This window comes from Clavelina lepadiformis, chromosome 8 (assembly GCF_947623445.1).
Source record: "Clavelina lepadiformis chromosome 8, kaClaLepa1.1, whole genome shotgun sequence".
Classification (NCBI taxonomy): Eukaryota; Metazoa; Chordata; class Ascidiacea; order Aplousobranchia; family Clavelinidae; genus Clavelina; species Clavelina lepadiformis.
In genome coordinates this window covers 143,862-164,686 of record NC_135247.1, presented here as the reverse complement: position 1 = coordinate 164,686, position 20,825 = coordinate 143,862, and the positions used below count along the sequence as shown (strand labels likewise).

Here is a 20,825-nt window from a genome sequence, read left to right as displayed (position 1 = left end):
TGTTGCTTCTATTCAAACCCAACCCTGGCTACGGCCTGACAAGATCATGTCGGCCGCCACGAACGAACGACAAATGTATTCGTGTCAATACCAAACGACAGAATCCCATCATCATGTTGTAATTTTGTTTTGAATATGATGCAATCTGCTTTGTTTCGAAAGTTATTATAGGCATAACCATATGTTATCATAGCAAGTAAAAACTTAAACATATTTGGTAGAAAGTGATTAATTTAAAGAAAGTGGACCCAAATCATTGAGCCAGGATCGTCATGCTTTACCATAGTTACGAAATTAACCAAATGTCGCGAGTAATGGAACACTGAACTCAGAGAAGAGTTTGCAACAGGATGCCACTCTTGGTCGCCATTAAAAAACCTCGTAAAACTTCCCCGGGAGCTTTCCCACTGCGACGTATAACTTATAGGACTTCAGCTTTCTTTCAATCATTCTTCATATCATTTAACTGTAATGTGCGCAGCACTAAGTTAAAAATCAAACCTCAGTAGAAATTGAGCCAGAAATCCCAAATTTTGGAAAATATTTTAAAAACTTAGGAATTAATGTTAAACAAAATAATTATTTTCATCCTGGTGTATTATATTTCTAAATAATATCTCTAAATGATTATTATTATAATAATAAAATCCTACAAACCCGATTTCGTTGCTGTCGAACGCGCTTCTCTTTTCAAGACCTGAGAAAACATTAGAGAAATAATATTCTGCAACAACTTATACCGATGCGCTCATGCACGTTATAAATTTAACTTGTTTGAAAGTTTTTACAAAATCGAACAACATCGACTTGAAAATAATTTTCTTACTTTTTCTCCAGTAATTTTTGCTGGTTTTGCGAAAGAAATGTAAACCAGCAATAAAATAATAAACAACTTTTTGATCATTTTCTTCCCACAAAAGTTTTACTTCAAACAAAACTACCAATTCAAAGCAAGCTGTCTTCCGAACAGAAAAGTAATCTTAAGCTTATATCACTACAGTTTGTTTGCTTTTAGTTGTTGGCCTGATGTTTCTGGGCGGACCGCCGTTGTTCGTTTTATGTTTGCCCAAGTTGTTAAGCTATGACAAATGACGGCCAACGCTTAGTCTAAATCCAACGCTGAAATCTTTTCACGTCTTTTACTAAAACTATTTGCGGAAATGCCATGAGTGTTACGTCACAAATGTATTTTAACGTCACTACAAATTAGTTGCACATAAAAATGTGAAGTAAATTTCAAAGCGCAGAAATGAATTTCCAAAAGAGTTTCCGTAAATCAGCGACTTTTGCTGACACATATATACAGTTACTCATTGTCTGGTGGTGTAAAAATTCGGGTTACTTGACTGATGGAATGCATTTGGTGACGTCACTCTGACGAAATTTTACTCGATCCAAAAATAGTTTCCTTCTTATTGGAAAAATGGAAATGCAGAAATCTATCTTCGCTGTAGGCAGCGACATTTCTTTGAAAGTTGAAGAAATCATCGGGAAAACTTTCGAAGGTGGATGAATAAGAAATCTAATAATTACTCTTCTCACAAACACCTTACAAAATATCAATAATGACGAAGATAAAAGTAAGTAGGCCGAGTAAAAGTTCAAATAAAGATTGAGGTGTCGTCGTCTCCAAAACAACTTTGTTCTTATGCGAATTATCGCGTTCCGCATTCCAGGATCCAACTTTAGAACGACGTAAATTCCGTAATTCGCTTCGACCGAGACGAAGGCAGAAGCTATAAAAATTAAGTAAATTTGCTATGGGGGCGTTCCAGGACAAGACGCGACCGACAAACAACGTTTGTTGCGACCAATCGCTTCTGTCAAAACGCCCAGATCAAACAAAAGTCTCTGGATTAAGTTGTTCGTTAAAATCCAGTTTTCTACGATTTTATCTTCTATATTTTGCTTTTTGTGAAAATTTAAGTCAGTTAAGTTTTGTTTGATTTGATTTTTGCCAATTTTTAATTTCACAGAAAACAGGAAAATAACTTGGTGCGTTTCCTATCGCCGGCAACTTGAGAAAAATCATTTCAATTCTTTGCAAACAAAGAATCAACATTATGACTACATTCTTAGTACAGTAGTTATGACGTCAGTAGATGATGAATCTCAGAAAGATGTCTTCCTATCCAGTTCTCCATTGATAGAGGACCTCGATAGTTTGAAGTCAATCCTTCCAAAACAAGTAACTTGCATTAATCACAGAATAATCTTTAGCAGGCATGGGCCAATACAAGCCCGAACACGTTAAAGTTCTTTTATCAAACCAAGTTTTCAATCTCTATTTGATTGTATTTTACGTAAATTGCTTCGCGATTGTATTCATATCGTGAACTTGGCAACACGATGATGCTGATCTAGGCCTACTATAGTTCTAGACTCTAGAACGTGCATCGTCGATTCGTGCATCAAGATACTCAGGTCCGCACGAAATCCAATAAATTTGGTTGCAGCGCATCACTAACATTTAGCGATATGTGATTTATCTGATGTTAGCGACGTAACTATGAATTAGTAGGCTACCTGTTTAAAGTCTTACTGCTTCTCGCTGTAGCGACTTCGTAGGAAGTGCTGTGAACTGACGACGAGCTTGCTTTGTTTGATTTCTTTATCGAGCTTCGAAATATTTTTCTCTTAATTTGGAAACCATCAGCAGATGTGCTGCCGCTATTGCTCTGTGAAGTAATAAGCTTTGATTAAATTAGTCACTGATAGCGACGTAACAATGCTGATAGCGACGTAACAATGCTGAAAGTGAAAAATTACCTTTAAAGTTGAAAAATTTTGGGAATTGAGCGAAAACGGAAAAAGTTCGGTATCCATAAAATTCAAATTCGAATAACAGCTCACCTCAGCTTTGGTGGACACCAGGCTATCTGGAAGAGGAATATCCGTTGACGTGTAGAATACGTCATCCTCTATCGTTACATCAACCTGGTCACGTGGTTGGTACTTTTTTGGAGATCGCTGATTGTCCATTGTGTCGTCAGTTACGTTGCTGATATCTCTGCTAGGTAATTTCCGGGTTGAGTTATTCAACCGGAAGTTTCGAATCTTGGTAGGGTTTTCCCCCTTTAGAGTAGAAAAACTCTGAGATTTCAAAGTAAAGAACGCGGTGACTAAGCATGCAGAGGAGCCGCCATGACTCAGCAAACACAGCTGGGGGCAGCAAGGGCTACTACTACGCTCTGACGTCATACACATAGATGACACTCACCGAGAGCAGAACCTTCCAAAACATTCTAAAATCATTGGACCTGCAAATGAGCACAACGACCACTAGGATACCAGCGGCCCCAGACAGACAACCGTCGACTATTTCAATCCAGATATAATCGTTTGTTGTCGCCAGCTGCCAACATAAACATCTTATAATCATTAAACAGTGAAAATTTTAAGTTTGAGAATGAATTTTACTTTTGCGTCATCCTTAGCAGATAGGATCCAGAGCAATAGGTGGGGAATGTCGGTTATGACGATGATGGCGGTGAGCGCCATCAATTGGATGAAATTTCGACGATTTCTCTGGAACAAGAGAAAGAAAATTGAGCTTCTTTGTTGAAATGGTATCCCACTGTAGTAATGACGTAAAAATGGCAACCTTAGCGATCCTGGGCGTGGTGGGGAGAGATTTGCGCGACATTTTCCAGGAGCAGAAAGCAGCTGAGGCGACGATGCCGCTGAAAGCGAGCGAAGTGGCGCCGATGACCAGGCCCGCTATCTCCCCCCTCAGTTCGTACCAACACCTGGGATCAACGTCATCAAATAAATTTGTGCGATTCATGCGTTTATAAGGAATGTAAGACCATCGATAAATTGCATTGAGAGGGGAAGAGTATGACGTCATAAGGGAAATACCCACATATAGCTTATGAGGTGGTGGTTCAAGTGTTCGTCAACGGCGGCGACCGCGGCAAGAATGATCAAGACAATTCCTGTCAAGACGCATTATGATGTCATTATTGAAGTACAACAATCACTTTCATGGAAAGTGTTGAAATCTGCTCACGTAACTCACCATATGTGGGTAGTGTCGTTTTGATGACGAAATGGCTGACATGACGTGGCACTGTCTTATTGATTGTGAAGCTCAAATACAGCCAGTTGACCAAAACCCAGAAAATCACTGCGAGCCACCCGGCACACGTCATCGCGGCCCCTGTGCACATCGAAACATTATAACTCTCCCAACATTCAAGTAGGATGACGTCATTACCTGCTATGCATGACGTAGGTATCGAATCTTTTGTCGAATTCACAAAACTCCCTTTGACGTGAACAGTTGTCACTGACGTCAAGAAGCCAACGTAGAAGAAAATCATCGACAAGCAGAGGTTTATGGTGATGACGTTCTGACGTTTTATTCGAAGAAACCTAGAAACAGATCACTACGTCTTATTGTTAACGTCACAAGCGCAATCATCGAGCAGACTGACTTGTTTGAGAAAAAGGTGACCAGCGCAACCAGGACGGTCAACATTGAGAGTGACATTCCGGCGTAAAGCACAGGGAAGCCAACATTGGCGGCGCTGTTGTTGAAGAATGTCAGGTCCATGCCTACAACGAGCCAGATGCAGAGACTTAGAAATCTTCGCGAATAGAAATTGTGAGTTATTATTATTGATGAGTCCAGCTTTCGTGCTGTTGCTCTAATCTGCTACACTCAGCTAGTCGGCACCGTAGGCCGGATTTACCGGCTAATCAAAGAAAATCATGAATTTTTAAGCAAATTCCAACCAGATTGCCAAACCGTAGTTCCCATGTATTTCTATTCTCAGCATTCTGATATCGAAAGTAAAATGATGCACAACTCCGGGCGCTGACAGTGTAATGCGTCACAATAAAACATTATGAGATAATAACTTGTGCAGCGTTGTAAGCGGAAATTGGCGCATCGCTTATCCTATACTGGCAATGACGTACAACGGAGGGTTGTTGCTTTCGACTTGCTCAAACTTTCAGCTGGAACAACTTGATCACATACAATTGGTTATAAGCAACGCGTTTCGACTGCCTATCATTCCATTACACTTGCACCATTTCTACGATTTAATGACGTCATCATGAGCCACGTATTCGCTGTTAATCTCTGAACATAAAACCCGATCGTTTGTTACTGAATAATCTTCCTCTACGGCGACTAAAAAGTGAAAACTACCTGAAATGAACAAAGTCATTTAAGACAAACCGATGTCAAGTTTACTCCACGAAGCGCCAATTAAAAGGTAACTTCTGGGCCGCGATCATGGCTTCAGGCCAAAGTCCATAAAACAACAAACTCAACTGGCAATTAGCTGGTTTACGTGAGGCGAGTTTTCATGCCAGCATGAGACTAAGACCCCAGCAAAATAATTTATTATACATATTAAGAGTAATTATCTGAATAATTCCTGTTACGCAAACTCACATCTTTACACTGGTTAACGCCTCCCTGGTCTAACTTCACTTTTCTCATCCGTTCGATGAAGCTTAAACCGGTCATCGATGTTACGTCACAAGCTGCAATCTGATCTGACCAAATAAGGCGAGTCAAGACGTTGAACTGGTAATTAGAGAACTTTATTGCACACGTAATAATCGAAAGATAATGATGTAACAAATAAATCATAACATGACTAATAATCTTTAATAATATAATGAAACAATGAAATGCTCGATTATTTCATGAATGTGACGTCACAATGAACGGGAATCACGTCATTCACGCAGGATAGTAGATGTAATCACGTGACATAGCACCGATGTTGATTGGACGAATCAACATAAACTGCATTTTTAAAGATCAGGCAAAACTATTTGAACAAATCATCGTCATCGCTTTCGTCATCAAAAAGTGGCGGGGGTTTCCTGTCGTCATACGATGACATAAATGATGTTGATGACGCAATGGAACCGTCTTGTATTTGACTCTTAGCGGACAGTGCAGAAAATTCATCCACAATTCTGAAAATATTAAAATTTCGAAAGTGCACATAAGCAATGAAAATTTCATCGCAGTCAAATTTACTTGTCATTGTCGCTGCCACCCTGGTCGCTCTTGTCCGGCTCGAGATCACCTGGGGAACAAGCTCCAAGTTTATGTCAAGTTCAGAGTAAGTTGATCAAGCATCTACCTACCATTCACAGCATCTTGCTCAGAGTCTTCATCATCAGGAGGATCACTTCTTTCTTCACCTTCACCATGTTCTTTCATCTCGGAAGAATCATCCTCTCTAACGTTATCATCTTCCTGGTCCTCTTTTGGACAAGGTTTCTCTGCATCCGAATTATCAGGATCTTTCTTGACCTCCATGGAGCCACCATCCACTTCCGTTGCGTTCTCCTCATAATTTGATCTGGATTCTTCTTCCACAATCTCCTCATCCGGACTCTTGTTCTCATCCGGACTTTCGTCCTCATCCGCACTTTCATCCTCATCCGCACTTTCGTCCTCATCCGGAATTTCGTCCTCATCCGCACTTTCGTCTTCATCCGGAATTTCGTCCTCATCCGCACTTTCGTCTTCATCCGCACTTTCGTCTTCATCCGGACTCTTGTCTTCATCCGGACTCTTGTCTTCGTCCGCACTTTCGTCATCATCCACATTACTCCTCTCATCCGCACCTCTGCTCTCCTTCCCACTTCGCTGAACATTGGTCATGGAAAGCGTCGTGCTCTACACAAAACAACTTCATTGGAAAACTGACAGCAAGAAAATGTCAAGTTCTCATAATATGGGCAATTATACCTTTATGATGTCAAGAAGAATCTTTATGACGTCAGAACCAAAATAGTTTTCATCAGAATCAATTTTCTGTTTGACTTGTTGAAATACGGAGTTCATGATCCTTTTGACCTGCACAGGCAATGATCACGACGATGCTATCTTTCACGGACATCATATAACCATACCTGATCAAGTAAGTTGTCGTTGTTCGGGGAATTTTGTTCTTTGATGGCTTCTCTCAGGTCATCGATCTTCGTCTCATATTTCTCCTTCATGGTGGTGGCTTGTGTCAGCAGTCGCTCAAACTTAAACAAACCAATTGGTTAAAAATCATCACTTTAAAGTTGAGGAAATTTTGGCAGCTTAACCCACTGCTTCCTTATATGGTCGTATGTGGTCGAGCTCGGATGAGATTTCTTCCATCTTGGACTTGAAATCTTCGTTGGTTTTCCTCATCATCACCATCTGGAGACAAAAGACTTGCTTCATGAAAGGATCTAAACAAAAGCAATGACGTCAGCCTACCCGATGCTGCATCGTCTCCATCCTGCTTTCGCTTCCCTCCAACTCTTCCAACTTCAACTTTGTTCCAAAAAGTTCTTCTTCTAACCTGGCAACCTGTAAATAGTGAACAGACAACTTTATGAAAAAATTCCTCCAGCCCTATTTCATGGAAACCAACCTTCTTCTCCTGCTCTCTATCAGCAAATGTGGATCTTTTTAACTCTTCAATCTTGTCCTGGAGAGATGATTCTTTCTCTTCCGTCTGCTCTCTCTCATCTTTCCACTTCTTCTTTTCACTCTGATGATCCTGTCACAAAAACTTTCCATGTAAACTCGTACATGGCGCCTAACTGGTCACACGAGTGCTGATCATGATCACTGTGATGTCATAAGCAACCATTATGCCAGAAACGCAGTTGAGTAATCACCTCAAGCAACTTTTCATTCTTGTCAGTCAACTTCCTGATTTCATTGGTCAATTCCTCAATTTGAGACTGAGAAGTAACCTCATTGGACAAAACATTTTTCATCTTGTTCTGATTGGACGCAAGTTCTTCTTCACATTCTGTAAAAACAAACCCAGGGAAGAAATTGTGAAAACGCCGCGTTTGCTCAAATCCATGTCCGCTGCCAACCTTTCACTTTTTCTTCAGCAATGTCTGCCCGATTTTTTTCCTTGACATAAATTTCTTTGAACTTCTGCTTCAGCTCAACTTCCCTTTGCGCAGCATCGGACATTTCAAGCGTTAAACTCGACAACTTAGCCGAGGAATCACTACAAAGCGAAGCAACATTGCAAGTTAAGCACAAGTCGGACGCATATTTCATGGCCAGCTTCTACCTGAGTCTCTGAGTGAGATCAACTTTATCCTGTTCCAGCTGCAAGCATCGCGCCTGACTCTGCTCGAACGACTCCTTGAAGGAATCGTTCCGTCTCTCCAACATCAAATTGCTCTTCTCGACCAACCTAGCAAGAAATTTCACATAAGTAGGGAGCTCCCCTAACCATATACCACAGAATAGACATCTTAAACGGAAAAGTCAACTTGAGAAAAACTTGCTTTTGATTTTGCTGCAACAAGTCGCTGATTTTATTGTTTTGATTTTCAATTTGAGTCGTTTTCTCAGAAATTGTTTCTTTTAAGTGCTCATTTTCCTGCAAAAACCTTAAAAACTTGCAGAGGATCGACAGCAAGAATTCAGACAACAACATACCTTCAGAATCTTCTGGACACCTTGCATTATCATGCTTGCATCCATCGCTTGGTTCGAGCTCAGCTGCCCACCATAGACATCATTTTTATTTTTCACGTCTTGAACCAAACTTGAAACCTGAAAGATATCGAATGGCAAATAAGACAGGCAGATCCAATTATCTAACAATTATGGGATGTGCACTGGATGCAGTGGTCATCATCACCTTATCTACTTTCTCCTGGAGAAGACGAATCTCTGAGGTTTGTTGTCGAGATTCTGACATCAGCATTGGAAGAAATTCTGGACCTAAATATCAAAAAATATTTCATTTATTGCGACCAGTGCGACCTGTTAGTGGTTTGTATGGTTACCATATGAAGAAAGGTAGGGCTGGTAGGCTGGTGTGTGAGGGGCCAGTTGGGATGGTGTCATTCCCATCCCGAGGGATTGTCGATTCGCAAAGCTTGGTTGGTCGATATAAACCTACACAACAACCATAAGCGCTTGTACAAACACCATGGGGTGGTATCCCTCACCTGAGAGGATTGTTGGAATGGTGATGAGGATGGTAAATTCTGGTGCACCAACGGTTGGTGTAAAGGGGATGGTGATAACATTTGATGGTTTGCTGGTGACCGTCTTAGTTCAAACTCTGACTGCTGTTGAAGGATTTTCTGCTGTTGCAAGGTTTGTTGTTGCTGTTGCATGATTTGTGCCATTTGTTGCTCAGCTTGTTGATTTAATGGTTGCTGAACCGCATGCTGCATCTTATAGAATGTTTCAAGTTGAACCTGATGAAAATAACAAAATTCAGGAAGAAACCAACTCACTGATTGCGAAGGTCCTGGTGCAGGGGATTCCCCTGTTTGCCCAGAGTGGGGCAGCGGGATCATTGCATGGCCCATTTTTGCCATCCGGGACACCAAGGTGGTCTTGGAAGAGTCTGGTGTTGCCTGCACAGATAAAATAAATTACAAGGAGCAAAAAGAAAGTGAAATGATGAGTTGGTCACCTGAGATAGTTGGTCGTTCAATGAAGCCGTCCTCTCCCTGACGTTTTCATCACTAGGATACATAGAACGGGGATAAATATGAATTTGACCAAGAATTGTCAAACAACAGCCGAATGAACTTACCCGACCAAAAGTGACGAGTTTTCAGTGGGGACCTGGGATGGTGGCGCTGAATGAAATATATCAAACGCATCCCAATAAGTATATTTAACCACCACAACAACCATTAAATATCAATGAACCTTCCTCTGTGTTGCTCAATGTTGCATCACTTGCTTGTGCGAGGGATTCAACAGATCCCACACTCTTCACCGAAGATTCATCTTTACCACGTTTAATCTGGAAATAAAGATACAGAAAGCTCAACGTCTGCTCATCAAACGGCTTCATGAATATAGAAGGAATGATTCTTGTATCAAGTTCATCAAATCGTTTCAACTCACTCGAAGCAAATCAACTTCAAACGCAAGAATTGAATTTGGAGGAATTTTGTTGGAAACACTCTTTTGTCCATAAGCGAGGTGTGGAGGAATCACAAGAAACCTTCTTCCTGACTTTTGCATCCCGATCATCCCAGCATCCCAGCCCTGCAACATCATGAAGTTAGTCGGAGGTATGTAAGCAAACAAAAGATTAAAACTGACTGCATTGTGAAACGCTTTCATCAATCTCGAAGAAGTTCCATTTTAAATCTAAACATCTTCTGATACATTAGTTTTCAGCCTGATCATTCATGAGAACATGTTCGTCGTATTACGGGAACCTTGATAACTTTCCCTCGACCAATCTTGAAGCGGAATGTCTTCTCAGAGTTGTGGTTACCATCAAACACACTGCCGAGATTTCCTTCGCTGTCGACAAGCCAACCCGTGTACTTCATCTCCAGTGAGTCTCCGCTAGCAACTGACTTCATCTGAGGTTGACGATCGGACAAGTCTTGGATGGTGCAGCCATCGGCCGGCTGCGTGCTCGTGAAAAACTTTCCCAGACAAACCTTCAACACCGCATCAATCGGCATGAACATGTGTGTTGTGATTATGAATGGCAGCCATACACATCACAAGAGGATGATGAGAAATTAAAGTAAAACCTGTTTCGCAAAATCTGACAACTGCTTTGTTGAATCAAACAACACGGTCCACCTTTGTTGCTGGTCGTCGATGAACGTCGCATAGTTATTTGCTTGGACCTGAAAAAGAATTCATCTGAGAGGATGTCTTCATTGTTTGCAAACAGATTAGCAACTTACAATAAACATGAAGGTCGGAGTGATCTTCACGCTTGACACAGGCTGCTGCTTCGTCACATACATCACTATTTTATACTGAAATGAATGAAGAAACAAGGTTGGAAAGAAGTCACCAAACTATGCAACAGAAATGAAGTTCTTACGTCTTTTGCAGCAAAATCTCTTAAAACAGCAGCTCCCAATTTTCCTTGCTTTACATTCTGATTGTTCAAACTATGAAGTCACAATAGACATGTAAATGAGTGCATTCTATACTGATTTAACACAAATCAATTTGTATCAAATTAGTTATATAGCAAAGGTCATGTCAACAAGCGTGCCGGTAAAAACACCAATGTTTGGTGCAAGTCTCATTTAAAAGCATCAATATTACAACGACAATGTTAAGTCTCCAGTAACCACTGAGCCTGGGAGTGCAAAGTAAAGCGAACAAATAGTTATCTCAGATGAGACATGGTAATACGATACACACTTTGCAGCTAGGAAGTCAAATTTCGGAAAATAAACTTACAATCTATACGCAGTCACCGCGACAGCAATGGCAACTCCAGATGAGGCACCAGCAGCAGGCTTATTTGCTTGTGCTGCAAAGTAGAAGATTAATCGTTATTAGCTGGTTCATGCACACAACACATCAAAGTTAACCTCAACATGACGTAAACAAAAATTATTCACACCCAACAGATACCAGCATGCACTCCACTGTCATTCCACTGAAGTTGGTACAATTGTTACACCGAATATTTTAATGGGTCAAAATTTATGTTGATTGTTGCATAACTTAAATAAAAGAAAATGGCATTGAAAATCGGTTGTATGATTTCGAAGTTATATCGTACTGCTTTAAAGTTCAAACTTTTGCCCCATGTGCGTGTGCGCTCATCCGTGACAAAATCACTGTTTATGTTAGAAACGCTCTCAGATAAACAGTGGTGGCGCTATACATACTTTTGATGTTTATCAAAGGTACTTCTATAGCTTAGATTAGTTTAGAATTGTTTCAACAAACACACAGCGAGCTACTGGCTGTTTAAAAATATCAATTCTTGAAAATGACTTAAGCGTAACATGATCTTTGAAGTCTAATATCTGCGAATACAATACATTATTTTTTTCAAACCAATTGTAATAAACTGGAAACATGATAGTTATTAAGCTTATCCTAATGGTATATATCAGGGCTTCTCAAACTTTTTGGTTCTGCGACCCCATTTTAGAAAATAAATTTCTATGCGAACGCTTGATTGGTAGCCTACACATTTATGATGTCAAAACAATAAACATCCAATTACAAATCTCAAGTGGTATTTTTGTCTCTAGCAAAATCATAGAAATGCACACAATCTACCAACGAACAGTAGCTGTAGCTTACAGTAATAAAAGAATCTCGTAATGGTAACAATAAAGCGAATCAAAAATTAACAAAAAAGATTTTATTTTTAAAAATTAAACTTGTTTCACGACCCCAGTTGGGAAACCCTGGTACGAGGACAAGTCAAAAACTTTCCGCACATTACTGTAGTAGCCATTCTCGCTTTCCTTTTCGGTGCAATGTTTTTTGTGCGTGCCGACTGCTGTTAGTGCTGTGTCATGTGATCATCATCAGCTGATCTACTTGTACGATCGATCTTTACAGCGGTTGGTTTCAGTTGATAAAAATGGCAGCTCCACTAGCACAATGTACCAGTGAAGAACAATGCGCAGTGATCAGATTTTTATGGTCAGAAGGCACATCAGAGGCTGAAGTTCACAGGAGGCTTTTAGCACAATATGGAAACTTTGCGCTACCGAAAAGAACTGTGTATGAGTGGATTGAGAGATTTAAAAGTGGCCGGACAAGTGTGAAACATGCAGAAGGAGCAAGACGTCCATCAACCACTACCACTGATGAGAAGACTTGGCAAGAAATGATACTGATGGACCGGCACATTGCTATCGATGGGATGGCACGCTCTGCGCAGATTAGTCATGGCTCTGCCCATCAAATCATTCATGAAAACCTTGGCTTCTGTAAAGTGGGTACCAAGACAGCTTACGATAGAGCACAAGCGTAGACGTCTGGAGATCTGTCGTCCACATGCAGCCAGAAAAACTATTGAAACCATCGACAAACTGGGTTTTTAAGTGCTACAACATCCTGCATACAGCCCAGAACTTGCACCTTCCAACTATCATCTCTTAGCTCAAACATGCTTTGTGAGGTCATAAATTTTCTTCAAATCAAGCAGTGCAAGAAGTAGGGAATAAATCGTTGTATGACCAACGAAAAAAAATTCTTCTCGGATGGAATTCAAAAGCTTGTGAACTGCTGAAATAAGTGCATCGAAAAGGAAGGAGATAATGTAGAAAAATGATGTATGATATTTCTTTTACTCTTGTGTTTGTGCAAATAAATGAAAATCATAAAAGTGAGGAACATTTTTGACTTGCCCTTATATATAGAATATTGGTCTGAATCAGAGTGATATTTTGATGCTGATCTAAGTATATCAAATGCTGCATAAACGCAAGACGCCAAACTTTGACATAGATGTGGAAAATGGTTAAGGTCATGATAAGATAATTTTTATTCTCAGACTAAAGAAAGTCTCAGATGAGGAAAGTCTCAAGCCACAAAGTGATTGTCTTTGTGCAAGGTCCAATTGACACAATTTTGTTTGTTTTCTGGTGTTTATATTAATTTCCCCACCAGTGAGCCAACAACACGGCTGCTTTCTGGCTAAGAACTCATCAAAACTGACTCTGGCAAGCTCTTAATTGAATTGACTGACCAGACAAATTTCCCGGAGGTTTGGGCGATGTGTACGTTAGAGTCTGATTGCTTGACGGGTTCTTGTTCATCTGGTTGCTCATCCCGAACAACGACGACAAATTTGAGTTTCCTCCTCTGCACAAAACAACAAATATTATCCCAAAGATTACACAGGGTACAACAACATAAGATGTTGATGTGGCGAGCAAACAGCCATTTTTGGCATTTCAGCAACGTGAGTGGACGGAGCTCACCTGCCCATGAAGTCTCCATCATCACCATCTGGCGCTGATCCAGCAAGAAAGTTCATCTTCAAAGATATTAGATCTCAGTGTCGGAACAATCTTACAGGAGGTTCAATCAAGATGTTTCATAACTTATCACTGTAATGCAAATAAAAGTAGCTTGGAATAAGGGCTGACTTGGGCAATATGGCGCACAACTTTGTCATATAGGCATTCACCTTCTAACCTAACAAATTGAAAATATCTTTGCTTTGGAGAAAAATGCGACAAGCCGAAAAATATTAATCTTTTACATGCACAAAATGTTTAGAACAGGTGCTTACTGCTTATGCACAACTTGGGAAAATGTATTCACCAAGAAAAGTTGCCACTCTGTATCAGCAAAATAAAACCCATAAACACTTATTTGCGAATGCACTTACAGAGCAGCATTAATCAGAGGCATTTCAATATTAGCAGCTTGTTTGCACTTGCAGAAATGAATGCCAGGTAAAAACTGGAAAATTCGTAGATGGCCAGATATTTATTCAATGCAATTGTGACTCACTACCCATGCCAGTCATAATAGTGATGAAAGTTGCAGGGAAGGTGTGTGAAGGTTCCTTTCACACTAAAACAGGAAAAGTATATGGTCTGTTATTTTATGGACATCGTTTGTTCTCAGCCAAAAAATGAGCATGACATTTCAGCGTGCTGGTGTGCGATACCATTAGCAGTGAAAGCTCAAGTGTGCTGTTGCTGCGAAAGGGAAAATGAAGCCATCAGTATGCACGTGAAGCTTTTAATCGACGATTTAGATTAAATAACGAAAAACTGGGTCTAGTGCAGAAGTGCACAACCAAATGATGTCACAACTTGAGCAGCTGGGATCTGTGGAATAGTAAAAAATCCATCTTCTGGTTGTATATTTCTGCACTAGACCCTCAAACTGTTTAGATTACTGTGTACGTCCATTACATTTGAGTATTTCTGTGCACCGCATTCGTCATTTTTGGTTGTTTTGTGCAACAAAAATCTTGCTGAAAACGACCATACTCAGCAGAAGGTGGCAGTTTTCGACGAGAAACTGCACCTTGAAAATATTGATCACTTTGTTTGTTTAAAGGCGGAAAGACGAAAATTTTGGCGTGATGGGGTGCACTGCGGCCTCATTTTTTGTTTATTTATTATAAATTTGTGTGAAATAACAAGGTTTTTGGGTCTAATACACAAATACGGACATGTAAACTTTTGTACATGGATAGCCTACTATTCAAAGACTGATGTGCACCAGACATGTCCGGTACGCTAAGCCTTCTTTCCATACGGGCAAGTGCAAAACCACAAGTTGCACCTTTGTTTTCTAGAGTCTAGAGTCTAGAGACTCTAGACCAGTGGTTCCCAACCTTTTTTGGTGTCGGGGCCGAATTTCAAACTTCAGAGTACGTATGGAGCCGCATGAAAACACTCAAGAAATTATAACGAAAATTTTAAAGCATGTACCAACGAATAACATGAAAAATAACACAAATCAATTTAATGTCCAACTTCGCATTGGCTTTGAGCTTTAACAACTTTGTCAAAGCGAGGCGCAATTGTGGTTTAGGATTCAGGAGGCCGTTTATGATTCACAATAAGTAGACAATGGGCTATTCACAACAGTATAAAGTAGGCTACAAGGTGTAACTGTATGATGTAAAATGAAAAATTTGTAAACAATTTTGACCTAACGCTATAAATTTAGACCAATTTTTGACTTTTTTTGATAAGTCAAAAAATAATCGCCCTAATTATAATAAATAGATTTTTTATTTTTTTGTTGGATTTTCAGGGCTCATTGAGAGCCGCAAGAAGGCTAGCTTGGAGCCGCGGTTGGGAACCACTGGTCTAGACCCCAGCTACTCGAATTGTGTTGTGACGTCATGTAGTTTTGCACTTGTATCACAGTATACTGTACTGTTCTAAAAGATGCGTTTTAGTATACTATGCTTGTATACTAGCTTAGAGCATAGATATAATATAAACACGTCTTTATATAACATCTATGGCCTGGAGCCTTAGACCCCAAAAAGACCTGATGAGGCAGGAACTTTAATGAGACCACAAGGTACGGATTCCAGCTTTGCGACTAGATCAGTGTTTCTCAAACTTTTTGCGATCGCGTACCACTCGTTCGTTTTTTTTGCTACACTGCGTACCACCTGTGGCTCCTGAATGACTTATTTTACTCAAATGTACCGGTATTTATTAGTTATTACCGTTATTACTATACCATAACACCAATGAATAGCAAGAAAACACAATTTAATTTGATAGATGCAACTGTTTCTTCTGCACAAGCTTGTCTATCCGGGGCAACACATTACTCACAGCACATCGAAAATCATGTTCAGCGGTACGCGGTACCACTTAAAAAGCTCTCGCGTACCACTAGTGGTACGCGTACCACAGTTTGAGAACCACTGGACTAGATGGACAGACGCGGAAAAAAAGCGGAAATTAAAGTTCCCAACGGACTTCTGGCGGAAGAACTGAAATAAAGGAAAGGATAAGCGTAACGCCCCCAACAACTCATCGCTAATTCAATAATTCCAATTTTAGGCGTTCCGGTTGTCTTCCACACTACGTCATAAAATACCTACTAGGAAACGCGAAGTTGCATTTGCGGACAGAATGATACGTCATCGAAGTCATAAAGCTGATAGGAAACGATTTAGGATAAAATTTAAGTGTTTTACGTTGACATCTTCACGTTGAACTTTACAATAACGCAATAAATTATTTTAAAGTCCAGGTAATATTGGGGAAGAGACTGAAAACTCTCGATATCGAGACAGCAAAGTGAGAGATCTGCGTCAACTTCAATGACAAAATTTTAACAATTGCTTTCAAAGAGCGAATACAGAAAGAAAATGAAATGGCAAAACCGGGCAAGAATTTAACAGACCGTCGTTTACTGCCGAGACTTGTCTGAACTTGGACAAACAGCAATAAAAGTTATGGCCTTTCAATTTCGCCAACGAGATGCGTCAAATAATTTAAGACCTGGAAAAAAATGCTGTCGAAGGAACTTTTTATTTGCGCGAGTAACGTTATAATCAAGCACAATGAGACTACATTTGACTCTTTCGTTAAAAAGTTATTTAAAATTAAATCTCTCTTAGATTTAAGATTGGAATTGCAATTGGTATCAAATTTACAACAAATTATCAGCAAGTAGGCCTAAACTATTCATCGTTGTATGACCAAAAAGAACATTAAAAAAAAAACAAAATAAACTGTGAATAAATTTCAAATCTGAACAAATTTCAATAAAAATTTACAATCAATGTGTTGGTTTCTGTTTAAAAAGCTCTAACTTAACTATTTCTGTTTATATAATTTTTCAGCATCTTCACAAAACTGTGATTTCATTGTGACGTTGCTCAGTTATGTCTTCATAAGTGGGAGGCTCTATTTCGTCATAAGCAGGATTGGGATTTCCACAACCCGAGCCTTCCTTCAACTTTTCTTCTCGCACTTTGTCATCTGAAAATCCAAACATTTGACAATTTTAATTCTTTGAAAATCGCCTCAAGTCGTAATGACAACACAATGCTACCTTCAGCTGACGAAGATTGGTCGCCAGGTGTAATTCTGTGGAATTTCCATTTGTAAACGCGGAAAGCCAAAAGTCCAACGACAATCCAACCCAACTAGAAAGAGAATACATCTCGATCAAGTCTAACTCCCTAACCCAAGCTTATTATGTCGTCACAATCACCTGGGCCCCGAGGTAGACGATCGGGAATGGCAGCATGGCGCCTTTTACTCTTAGTGGAAAGTCGGACAGTTGGACAATGGAAGTGGCGAGTTGCGCGTTCTGAACCCCGGTTTCTATGGCAATCGTTCGTCGTTGGAAGTGATGAAGCCGCAGGGGGCGGTAGCAAGATACCAAAGAAGAAAAACCTGCAGGTAAAGCGTATGAGCTAAACGGTTAGTTCTAAATTGCATAAGCATAAGGTAAAAAACAAAGACTGACCATATCCGAGACCCATCCCTATGAGCGGAAATAGCACGGCACACACTGTTTGAGAGGTGGTGAGGACAAAGACACCGCTGTACACCGCGATAGATGCGCTGGCCACAGCGATTATTGAAATTATCCCGAATACTGTCAGGACCTTTAAATAAAGAGAATTTTTAAAATTACAAAAAAAGTTGTTACAACTACATCCGTTGACGTCACCTTGAGAATTATGGGATACTTTTGAGGAAATTTGTGTCGAATAAACATCCCAATAAAAACTGGAACAACCAGCGAAGCAATCGTAATACCTTGAAATAGAAAATTGTTTAAACCTGGTTAATAAAACATGTCAAAGCTTTGTCCAAAAGCTCAATTGCTACCGACCTATGGTTTGGAAAGGAACACTGAGATTTTCGTCGAATCCTTGGGAGTAAATGAAGAGCAAGAGCGGCATCATCCCGAGTCCGAGAGTGCTCGACACAAATGTCATCGTGATGCTGGAAACAAGTCTGTGGTCATAACTAACTTCACAAAACTCCAATCCAATCAAGTCACCTAAGGTCAATGTCTCCATCCACCCAATATGTGACAATGTTGGATGTTGTGCCTCCCGGACATGACCCAACAATCAGGAGGATTATGACCTGAGAGTCCGTCATCTGAAAGATTTTCGCCATGGCAAACGCGATCAGAGGCATAAACACTTAACAAAGGAAGAGTTTAGTTGGATGTTAATGCGAGCAGCCTGTTCTTATTTTGAACTTTACTCACGGAACTGGCTGAAAAATCCGATCAAAATCCCGCTCGGCTTCTTAAAATGTTCCAGAACTTTCCTGTAATCCACTCCACAACCGACCCCCAACATCGCAACCGCGATCATCGCGATCAGAAGATAACTTAAAGCGACCTGGACGGTACTTGCCTGCGGGGGAGTCATAACTGAACTAGAATTTGTGACAAGCGAGATGTTTTCCGCAAGCGAAGTGAAGCCTGTTGTCGCCATAATGTTGGATTAAAAATAATTTCTGAAAAACAAAAACAAGCCATAATTGTAAAATTTACCAAAAACTTAATCGAGGTAAAATAGAAATAACTTCACAAGGTTTTCAAGTCTTTTTGCTTTCCGTTTGCATATATATCGGCAACTTTGCGTACAGAATGACGTATAGAGATGCGTTGATCTGTGCGAAGGTAAAGTGTGCTTCCATTCTGCATACATCACTTATTTAATTATCATTCTGTACGTAAAGTTACCAGCCCTTACTATTCGGTTAAAGTTGTCTTTTCCGCCAAATTTTCCAAACTACCCGCCCAAGCAAACTTCTTTCTGATTTCAACAACAGCGACGCACTGATGTCAAAAACTTCCTTCTTCGCAAAAAATGTTGCTCAGCTATTCCTGACCTTTCTGTTATTATAATGATGCTGGGTCGGGACCTGCGATCGCTTTTCTGTGCACACAAAATCTTATTGTCCGCATTTAACTGCTTACTGAAATTCATAAAATCGTCACCGCTACTGTTCATATTTACATTTTCACGTTCGATCATTTTCTTGATAATGGGTCGTGTGACGTCAGAACAGAAGCAAAAGAAACAAATTGTGAAGAACAGACAAAGTTTCAAGAAAATTTGGACTTCCTCACATATTATAAAAAGTCATTTTACTGGAAAACTCTTTTAATGCAATTGACTCAAACTTAAGAATTTTGATACGAAATTGTTATTTTTAAACCACAACAGTGTTTTGAAAGAAGTTTAAATCTATGTCACGTTTTTCTTTGTGCTCTTAGATTTTCAATATAAGAATGCCCCGTTGTTTGTTGCCGTTGTGACATAACAATCTTTAGATTGATCGCTCAAAAGTGTCGTCAAATTAATATGGTAATAAATAAAAATGGTGTTTGGAGCTTTGAAGTTTTGTTTGCTATAATAATCGCATCTTGCAATATGGCCGCTTCTACAAACTTTCTTTCCGGGAATTTCTTTTTATTTTACGCAATCTCTTTGTCCTAAGATTTTTGGTTTTGGCACCGAATAGAAATGTCATAAAATTTTTACTGAAAACTTTTACGACCTTAAACATAAAATTTTATTTTTGACGCAATAAAAATTGAAAAGTAAATAAGAGACGCGCAGGCTCTCAATTACCAGAAACAAATTTAAATTCCGGAGGTTTGCGTTCGCTGTTTCAAAGGTTATCTTTTCCAGGCCTTGTACATGTGGGGCTGCGTAACATGGTAATAGCCACTAAGGCAGCACATTTTTTCATTAACTACAAATGTGAGAGCGTCAACTAGTAACGAGGAGGATTTAGTTCAACGGCCGCTGCACCTCAGTCCCGAAATAAAATTATAATACCACATACTGGCATATTCTGATGCCACATACTGGCATATTCTGATGCCACATACTGGCATATTCTGATGCCACATACTGGCATATTCTGATACCACATACTGGCATATTCTGATGCCACATACTGGCATATTCTGATGCCACATACTGGCATAATCTGATGCCACACACTGGCATATTCTGATGCCACATACTGGCATATTCTGATGCCACATACTGGCATATTCTGATACCACATACTGGCATATTCTGATGCCACATACTGGCATATTCTGATGCCACATACTGGCATATTCTGATGCCACATACTGGCATATTCTGACACCATATACTGGCATATTCTGACACCATATACTGGCATATTCTGATACCATACATCACATACCACCGGCTCACCATTACGCGGGAGCGTTTATTACGTCTATTTAGTAGGTGGTCTGCAAATGGTCTAATCACAGCAAAGAATAGGATGCAAAATATTTTGCTATCTTTGTTTTGTTAAATTAGTTTACAGAGAACTTTAAGACTAATTTAAAATTCGTATAAAGATTACTTATATAAGTACTTATATAATACTGTATAAGAAAAGCTGAAGAGTTAGTCCACACAATTCTACGAAGATTGTGATATCAGTTCTATTCACTGTATTGCGCTTGTTACTAATATTAAGCTTATCAGTGAAACACATGTGAATACATACGCCTGAACCCATGCGTGCTACTGGCAATCAATGGCGCAACACCCCGTAAAACACACATTAACGCACAATACCCGACTGCCACTAATACTAGAAGGCACATTATAAAGCTGTAG

General features: G+C 39.8%; 3 protein-coding genes across 8 annotated transcripts; all 3 read right to left on the bottom strand.

The window, feature by feature from the left end:
• Nucleotides 1-1,166: 1,166 nt before the first annotated feature.
• Nucleotides 1,167-5,343, bottom strand: LOC143469202 (uncharacterized). Of its 2 annotated transcripts, none has more exons than XM_076966815.1 (10): nucleotides 4,440-5,343; nucleotides 4,220-4,377; nucleotides 4,022-4,162; nucleotides 3,866-3,938; nucleotides 3,605-3,749; nucleotides 3,421-3,528; nucleotides 3,221-3,355; nucleotides 2,854-3,075; nucleotides 2,527-2,678; nucleotides 1,167-2,176 (listed from the first exon to the last, which is right to left on the bottom strand). In XM_076966815.1, exons 1-10 carry the CDS (start codon nucleotides 4,556-4,558, stop codon nucleotides 2,113-2,115), a joined length of 1,317 nt encoding a protein of 438 aa, XP_076822930.1. In that variant the 5' UTR covers nucleotides 4,559-5,343; the 3' UTR covers nucleotides 1,167-2,112. The 2 variants fall into 2 exon arrangements, with proteins under 2 accessions (XP_076822930.1, XP_076822931.1); XM_076966816.1 differs by having other exon boundaries at nucleotides 4,220-4,391; nucleotides 4,440-4,576.
• Nucleotides 5,344-5,546: 203 nt separating this feature from the next.
• Nucleotides 5,547-14,936, bottom strand: LOC143469201 (FK506-binding protein 15-like). Of its 5 annotated transcripts, none has more exons than XM_076966811.1 (30): nucleotides 14,074-14,094; nucleotides 13,678-13,806; nucleotides 13,443-13,558; nucleotides 11,183-11,255; nucleotides 10,815-10,884; nucleotides 10,672-10,746; nucleotides 10,513-10,611; nucleotides 10,186-10,416; nucleotides 9,866-10,009; nucleotides 9,665-9,761; nucleotides 9,546-9,591; nucleotides 9,423-9,474; nucleotides 9,241-9,363; nucleotides 8,947-9,177; nucleotides 8,782-8,893; nucleotides 8,634-8,716; nucleotides 8,429-8,545; nucleotides 8,275-8,369; nucleotides 8,055-8,180; nucleotides 7,849-7,988; nucleotides 7,642-7,778; nucleotides 7,392-7,520; nucleotides 7,235-7,327; nucleotides 7,082-7,174; nucleotides 6,895-7,014; nucleotides 6,731-6,838; nucleotides 6,578-6,658; nucleotides 6,121-6,505; nucleotides 6,011-6,059; nucleotides 5,547-5,946 (listed from the first exon to the last, which is right to left on the bottom strand). In XM_076966811.1, exons 2-30 carry the CDS (start codon nucleotides 13,731-13,733, stop codon nucleotides 5,796-5,798), a joined length of 3,432 nt encoding a protein of 1,143 aa, XP_076822926.1. In that variant the 5' UTR covers nucleotides 13,734-13,806; nucleotides 14,074-14,094; the 3' UTR covers nucleotides 5,547-5,795. The 5 variants fall into 5 exon arrangements, with proteins under 5 accessions (XP_076822926.1, XP_076822928.1, XP_076822925.1 ...); XM_076966813.1 differs by having other exon boundaries at nucleotides 6,121-6,441; nucleotides 6,568-6,658; nucleotides 14,074-14,092; XM_076966810.1 differs by having other exon boundaries at nucleotides 6,121-6,658; nucleotides 8,947-9,171; nucleotides 14,074-14,934.
• Nucleotides 14,937-16,703: 1,767 nt separating this feature from the next.
• On the bottom strand, nucleotides 16,704-19,058 carry LOC143468991 (ileal sodium/bile acid cotransporter-like). Its single transcript, XM_076966498.1, has 9 exons — nucleotides 18,921-19,058; nucleotides 18,428-18,681; nucleotides 18,212-18,359; nucleotides 18,041-18,153; nucleotides 17,876-17,964; nucleotides 17,669-17,810; nucleotides 17,411-17,595; nucleotides 17,249-17,342; nucleotides 16,704-17,175 (listed from the first exon to the last, which is right to left on the bottom strand). The coding sequence occupies exons 2-9, from the start codon at nucleotides 18,657-18,659 to the stop codon at nucleotides 17,042-17,044; spliced, it is 1,137 nt and encodes a 378-aa protein (XP_076822613.1). The 5' UTR covers nucleotides 18,660-18,681; nucleotides 18,921-19,058; the 3' UTR covers nucleotides 16,704-17,041.
• Nucleotides 19,059-20,825: the final 1,767 nt, after the last annotated feature.

What these genes read in the sequence shown, in the direction of transcription:
- LOC143469202 (XM_076966815.1), bottom strand. Translation starts at nt 4,558, where the DNA reads ATGGACCTGACATTCTTCAACAACAGCGCCGCCAATGTTGGCTTCCCT. An exon ending in GTCACCTTTTTCTCAAACAA is followed by an intron (nt 4,378 to 4,439) that starts GTCAGTCTGCTC and finishes ATCTGTTTCTAG; the next exon opens with GTTTCTTCGAATAAAACGTC. An exon ending in ACCTACGTCATGCATAGCAG is followed by an intron (nt 4,163 to 4,219) that starts GTAATGACGTCA and finishes CGATGTGCACAG; the next exon opens with GGGCCGCGATGACGTGTGCC.
- LOC143469201 (XM_076966809.1), bottom strand. Translation starts at nt 13,733, where the DNA reads ATGAACTTTCTTGCTGGATCAGCGCCAGATGGTGATGATGGAGACTTC. An exon ending in GATGGAGACTTCATGGGCAG is followed by an intron (nt 13,559 to 13,677) that starts GTGAGCTCCGTC and finishes TGTTTTGTGCAG; the next exon opens with AGGAGGAAACTCAAATTTGT. An exon ending in ATTGAGCAACACAGAGGAAG is followed by an intron (nt 9,592 to 9,664) that starts GTTCATTGATAT and finishes TATTTCATTCAG; the next exon opens with CGCCACCATCCCAGGTCCCC.
- LOC143468991 (XM_076966498.1), bottom strand. Translation starts at nt 18,659, where the DNA reads ATGGCGACAACAGGCTTCACTTCGCTTGCGGAAAACATCTCGCTTGTC. An exon ending in AGGGATGGGTCTCGGATATG is followed by an intron (nt 17,596 to 17,668) that starts GTCAGTCTTTGT and finishes CTTTACCTGCAG; the next exon opens with GTTTTTCTTCTTTGGTATCT. An exon ending in TCGTCTACCTCGGGGCCCAG is followed by an intron (nt 17,343 to 17,410) that starts GTGATTGTGACG and finishes TTCTCTTTCTAG; the next exon opens with TTGGGTTGGATTGTCGTTGG.